Source organism: Propithecus coquereli, unplaced genomic scaffold (genome assembly GCF_000956105.1).
Source record: "Propithecus coquereli isolate 6110/MARCELLA unplaced genomic scaffold, Pcoq_1.0 Scaffold63, whole genome shotgun sequence".
Taxonomy (NCBI): domain Eukaryota; kingdom Metazoa; phylum Chordata; class Mammalia; order Primates; family Indriidae; genus Propithecus; species Propithecus coquereli.
Genome location: NW_012152285.1, coordinates 9,835,767 through 9,842,956, shown reverse-complemented (window position 1 = coordinate 9,842,956; position 7,190 = coordinate 9,835,767). Strand labels below are relative to the sequence as shown.

General features: G+C 36.2%; 1 protein-coding gene across 2 annotated transcripts in view; it reads left to right on the top strand.

Moving 5' to 3' along the window:
- LOC105822696 (cytochrome P450 2C18-like) overlaps window positions 1–7,190 on the top strand; it is a 242,436-nt gene that overhangs the window by 230,296 nt on the left and 4,950 nt on the right. For both annotated transcript variants that reach the window (XM_012659715.1, XM_012659714.1), the window contains 2 exons: window positions 2,105–2,246; window positions 4,132–4,319. In XM_012659715.1, the coding sequence (XP_012515169.1) occupies window positions 2,105–2,246; window positions 4,132–4,319 (330 nt within the window). The remainder of the gene's footprint in view (window positions 1–2,104; window positions 2,247–4,131; window positions 4,320–7,190) is intronic.

Here is a 7,190-nt window from a genome sequence, read left to right as displayed (position 1 = left end):
AGTACCAAGCTGATTTTAATATTACAGCTTTGGAATAGAGTTTGAAGTCTGGTAGATTGATACCTCCCATTTTGTTTTTATTGCCTAGAATTGTTTTTGCTATGCGAGGTCTTCTCTGGTTCCATACGAAGCATAAAATTAATTTTTCTACATCTGTGAAGAATTATGTTGGTATTTTAAAAGGGATTGCATTTCCATTTATTTAGGTATTCTCTATTATTGTTATTATTGTGAGCAACAGTTGTCAGTTCTCATCATATGAGTCTTTACTAAGGTTTTCCTAAGGTTCTTAGGCCTTTTGTCCTTTTGGATACTATTGTAAATTTAACTATTTCCTTGATTTAATTTTCAGATTGTTCACTGTTGGTGTATAGAGACACATCTTAATTTTGCATTGATCTTGTACCCTGAAATATTGCTGAATTCATTTATTGGCTCTAGTTATTTTCCTTGTGGATTTTATGGACTTTTATTCATATAGTATCATGTTATCTTCAAATAGACTTAGTCTTACTCCTCCTTTCCTTTCTAAATGCCTTTTCTTTTTCTTGCCTAATTGCTACGTCTAGGATTTTAGTACTATATTGAATAGAGGTGGTGAAAGTTAACATACTTGGGGTTATTTTCTCTGGGTAATGGGTAGAGGCTTGAAACATTTGAGGGAGAAGCCTAGAAGCCTAGATTGCCATGCCTGGAGTGTTAAAGGCAATTCTAGTGTAGGCTCAAAAGTAGACAAGAGTTTGTACAGAGAGCCTAACTCATCTTAGAGATTATTTAAGAAGTATTTTTCAGAATATTGGTAGAAAAAGGAATGTTAAAGGCCGTTCTGATGAGGCGACAGATAGAAATGAGGGACAAGTTATGGAAAACTGGAATAAAGGTTTTCCTTATTACAAAGTTGCAAAGGAGTTTGCAGAATTGTGTTCATGCCCTAAGGCTTTATGTAATATGGATTTTATGAGCAATTAGTTAGGATATCTGGCAGAAGGGATACTGAAACAGCAAGCATTCAGGGTGCTGGATGGCTTCTTTTGGCCACTTAGAGTAGAATGAGAGAAGAGAGATATTTTCAAGCTAGAATTTATTGATAAGGTAAACATATGTACACCCATAATTTGCTGAAATAAAAAAAAGAACTTTTATAAGTAACATCATTTTGAAAAATTTGAAACAACATAAATGAGTAATGATAGTAACGATGGTAAAAGTATAATATATCCATAAAATTGAATGTTTTCCCTTTTGAAAAAAAAAAAGGTAAACAGTGTCAAAATTTGGGAAATTTCCAGCCTGGCCAAGTAAAGAGTGCAAAGGCACCTTTATGAGAGTAAACCAAGGGAGTGGCCAAGCAATCATTTCCTAAAAAAGATTAGTATGTATAGAAAGGGGGAAGATGCTATCGATCAAGAGAGTAGGAGGATGACCCCAAAGGCATTTCAGAGATCTTCAAACCAAGCTGGGACCTGTAGGACAACATTTCCAGAGAAGTGCCAGAGGACCTCAGTATTTGTTGCTCTTCACAATGTGGGGACTCTGCACCCTGAATATAGGATTAGCATTCCAGTCATTTCTCAAGAGTAGATTTGTTATCAAAGCAAATTGGGCCCCCTCTTGCTCAGTTGCTCTAGCCCTCTCTTGCCCTTCTACCTTGTGGGGTGGGATGACAGAGCCTGAAGAGCAAAACCAAAGGTCAGTTTCATGTTTTTGGACTTTACAGCCTCTGGAACCATGAGAAATAAACAACTGTTTTAAATAAAGCACTCAGTCTTCTGTATTCTTTTATACAACACAAAATAGATGAAGGAAGGGCACCAATGCACTTTTGATTATAGTTTTGGGGGAAAGAAATATGCTGCATGGCTCACCTAGAGGCAAATAGTCTCCATAATGACATTTATAGGCATGCCAGGGATAGGGAGTAGGAAATGAAATTTCAGTCACCTGATCTACAGTTTCTACAGTGCCATACAGTAGTTTTGCATAGTAATAAATGCTTCAGGTTATGTGTTGTATAACCTTATAACAATGTGAGTTATTTTAAATTCATTGTAATTAAATATTCTGGTAAATAATTGCTCAGATAACTTTATCAAATGTTTCCTAGGAAAAGCACAACTCACAGTCTGAGTTCACTATGGAAAACTTGGAGAGCACAGTATCTGATTTATTTTCTGCTGGGACACAGACAACAAGCACCACTCTGAGATATGGACTTCTGATCCTGCTTAAGCACCCAGAGGTCACAGGTATGAGCATAGATGATGAGTATAGTGAAGTGCAGAAACAATGCTCAGTAGATGTTGCTAGGGTCCTCCATCTTTTGCATACTCCAGAAAGAGGAAAGCTCTAGAAAAAGATACTTGTATTTGCCATCTTTGTAGAATATTCTCTCCAAGTGTTTAGCAGAGTGAATGAAATAAAAACTTGTACCCCAAGTTACAGAGTCATGGAATTTTTGGAACACCAGGATAAAATAGAAAAGCATAAAATCATTCAGAGAATTCTATTAGGTCATGTATAAAGGAATAGGTTCAGAAATTATCAGAATCTTCAATATTATTTTGCATATTAAAAGAAAAGAGTATGTTCAAACATGTGTGATTGCCACAAACTTTATAGTCTATTTTCTCTTTCTCCAATGCTGGAGGCTGAGCTCCATCTAAAAATTAATATTTGCAACTAATTCAGAGGACATCATGAGCTCCAGCTGTCAGGACAGCTCATGTAGGAGAATGAGAGTGTCATGGAGGCTGCAGCACTTCAGAATGGGCTTGGTGGATAAGACATGTTGAGGGGAGACTCCAAGAGCAAGGGAGAAGTGATCGATAGTCTGTGATTTCTCAATAATTGGGAAATAATTAGTTGGAGTTTGAAACATCCACGTGAGCATTTGAAAGTAATTCTAACTTGAGCTATAGAAATTATGAATTCAAGTAAAAAGACATTTTTACGCCCTAGAAAGTACTAAAAATATAGTGTAATCCTAGTTGTCTTAGCAGGGAAGAATATTTATGTTGTCAGAATGATGTAAATAATGAATACTGATATAAGCAGAAATTGTGGTCTAAATATATTCTGTTAAATAGAGTCACAGGAATTGTGTGTGTGCAGATGTGTATCTGTGTGTGTGTGTGTGTCTATATATGGTGTGGTCATGGAGATTAAAATTCTCATCTCCTATACCAGGAAATCTTTAAATATTATTTAAGAATGGTTATGGAAGAAATAGAAATATTATTTAGAAATATTAACATTAAGTTAGAAGAAGCTGCTAGAATGCTCAAAGTGGCCACATGTGAGAAGTGGGAAGATAAAAAGAGTACCATTCTAAATTCCACATGCATGCACACACGCAGACACACAGAAAAAACACATACACATAGAAGTGTTATATTGAGTGGAAAAAGCCAGACTCCAAAGACGATATATGCTATGCTCCCATTTTGTGACATGTAGGAAAACAAAACTGTAGTGACAGGATGCAGATCAATGGTTGCCTGAAGCCAGGAAGTTGAGAGGGGCCAAAGGAAATTTTTTGGGGCGATGAAAATATTCCATATCTTGACTATGGTAGTAGTTACAAGATTGTCTTGAGTTTGTTAAAACTCATCAAACTATACAACTAAAATGGGTGACTTTTTGTATGTAAGTTAGACTTCAATAACTATCATTTTAAAACTCAAAAAAAAAACCCAAACACATACACATATATAGATCCATTCCAATGTATGTTTAAACCCCATACATTATTTTGTCATTAATGTGTTATTTATTTTATGTTTTTCTTGACTTAATTATTTCGTGTTTATCTTTTGAAATATCTTATATTTTTTATATTATAGATAAAATAAATGTGGAGCAACATACATTCTATGTTTAGTATTTGTTTAAGTTGTCCTGGATGCTAAGGTATAGGTATGTACTAATGCATTGTGAGGCCTAGTTTGCAGGAGAGAGGTATGTGTATATATTATGGCAACTCTCATTATAAGTCTAGCGTACATATGTGCATATAACTCATGTACATACTGCTGATGAGACATCTTCCTCATGCTTCATGTAATCTATAATTGATATAACAAATGTGCCATTTTTCTCTTTTTCCATCACTTCTTGCTTGTGTCTTACCAGCTAAAGTCCAAGAAGAGATTGACCGTGTGATTGGCAGACATCGGAGCCCCTGCATGCAAGACAGGAGCCACATGCCCTACACGGATGCCGTGGTGCATGAGATCCAGAGATACATTGACCTGGTCCCCAATAGTTTGCCCCATGCAGTGACCCGTGACATTAAATTCAGAAACTACCTGATCCCCAAGGTAAACTGTTAGTCCTACACCGTACCTCAGTACTCTTCAAATCCCCAAATTCATGGAATGGTTCCAATCCTCTACCAACACAAGATGAAAAGCGCAAAATTCATACATGTGGCAGCTTTATGGACTTTGTGCTCTTTTGTTTGGGTTTATAAAGCTTTATAAAAAATCCTGGTTCCTGGTAGTGTGTGTCTTACAAGTTGGTTCTGCCTCTTTAATATTGTTTTGGCTGCTCTTAAATGTTTACACTCTCAAATGGATGTTAAAAGTATCACTTTGTCAATTACCCAAATGACTCTTCTGGGATTTTTAACACAGTAATATTAAATCTATAGTTCAGTTTGGAAATAATTAGCATCTGGATGCCTAACATCTTTCAATTTATGCATATGGTCATGCTCCCAATCTATTTGGGCTTTCTTCTATTTTTCTCAGTAATGTGTTTTCGGTGCTGTGGTTTCCAAATCTTTGGCCAGATTTTTCCTAAATAATTAGTACTTTGTTCCTGCTATAAACTTTTAAAATGCCCCTTTCCTTTCTTTCTATCTGCTATCTGGAAATATAATTGGTTTTTATCATTCTGATGCCCTCATATGTAGTAACCCTGCTAAGTTGATTAATCATTGCTAATAATTTGTTGGTAGAGTCATCTGGAATTTCCATGTACATTATCCTTCTGTTTGGGTTATTATTTGTTTTATTTTTATTTTCCAGTTCTTGCATCCTTAATTTCTCTTAATTGTATTATTAACTGGTCAGGATTACGGGATAGTGTTGAAGAGAACTGGTGACTGACAGTGGGCATCCCTGTTTCATTTCTGATCTGTAGGAAGGGATGGAGGTTTAGTATTTTATCACTGGGAATGCTGCTTTAAGTAGATTTGGGTATATATTCTTTATGACATTAGGAAATTTTGCTCCCTTCTCTTATTTTTGTATAATTTTGTCATGAATGTGTGGAGAATTTTATCGAATGGTCTCGGCATCTCTTGGTTTGATTATATGTTGGCCTCATTTTCCTCACTAAATATGCATAAGTCTATACACATAGCTGGATTTGAACTCCTCCATATTATACAGGGACTTTGTATTTGTATTCATAAGGCCTTTTTGTCTGTAATCTTTTCTTCACAATTCCTTTTGTCAGAGTTTTGGTATCAAGATTATTGTTTCGTATAAAAGTAGGCGAGAAATGTTACCTAATGTGGGTCTGTTTTTATGACCTTCTCCTCCCCCCACTTTTCTTCTCCTGCCCACTTAGATGTATCATTGAAATGTCTAACAATTTCTGGCTAAATACTAGATGTTATATATGAAAGAATGCAGAATTTGGGACGATGTTTATCTTCTTTCAGAAAGAGAGCATTCTCCTCCCATGGCAGTCATAATGCTGTAACACCTCCTCTCCTGACTCCGAGGCGGACATGACGTGAACAGAGTCAATAATTAACTACAACCATGGGTGTACTTTTCTGATGTTATCCCACCTCTGGATCTTGAGACCAATTTTTTTTTTCTTAGCAGCTATACAATGCCTTTTCACATGGTTTTCATATTCATCCAGATATTCTAGTTGCTATGCTGCAGGCTACTCTATTCCACTTGACCCAGGAGATAGAATCATTAAAATTTAAAATTAGATAACTAAATATTGTATTTTCATGTGGCAAATATAAATGAGATTGGTAAGGTTGCAAATACTTACATCATTTCTTGGAGAAGACAGAACTGATAACTTTACCACGAGGTTATGGAGCTCTCCCTGAGGTGACTGAGTGGGTACAAGGATTAGCATTTCAGCTCATTCTGTTTTCACCAACAACATAACTAAAAGAATTTGCTTCTCACTATTCAGGTCTGAGGGTAATAGTAACGAAACTTGCTCTCCTGTAGCTATCTACATGGGAAATAGACTGAGGAATCAGGGATATCCAGTTCCCCACCCCCATCCACTGCATCAGCTTGGGGATCTGCCTCTGGGGAGCGTTGCATCTGCTGAGATCACTCATTCACCAGGCTGTAGGGCAGCTCATGCTATGCCTGCTGAGTTTTGAATCTAGAGACCCCAGAGCCCGAGGAATGATCCATTCATTCCCTTCTGTGTGGGACAGGCTAGTATAGAAATATGCAGTTGTTTGGCTAATTCCATCCTCTTACAAGTGAGATAAATGGGCTTTTTTGCCACAGGCTAGAGACACTAATCTAGGTGGAGATAATGGTCTAAGATAGGAGTTGGCCAACTTTTTCTGTAATGGCCACATAGTAAATATTTTAGACATTTCAGCACATAGGTTTTCTGCTGCACTACTGAGCTCTCCCAGTGTGGCATGGGGTTAGTCACAGACAATATATGAAAGAATGAGGAAGGTGCCAATTTTTATGGAGAATGAAATTTAAATTTCATATATTTTTCATATGTCAAAAATGTTATTCTTTGACATTTGTAAAAACATTCTTACTGATGGGCTAAGCCAAAATTGGAGGTAGGTTGAATTCATGCATGGTCTGCTGTTTGTTTGTGCCCAGTGGAAAAACAATTCTGTGCAGTAGAAATCTATGCAATGATGTGAGGCTGATTGTGCTTTTGTGACCCATATCTGAAGAATATTTGCCACCAAATGGCTCAGAGATTTACCCTTATCTTTTTACAGATGTTTTATTGTTTTAGCACTTCTATTTAGATAAAGGCACATTTCAAATTAATTTTCATTTATGCTGTGGCATAGTAATGGTTGTGCTTCAATTTTTTCCATGTGAATATCCAGGTGTTTGAGTATCATTTGTTGAAAGTATGTCTGCTTTTATATCTTTAAGAAACATTTTCATATATTATTTGTTTAAACCTTCGGGAAAATAATTTTAAAAATGAAATTA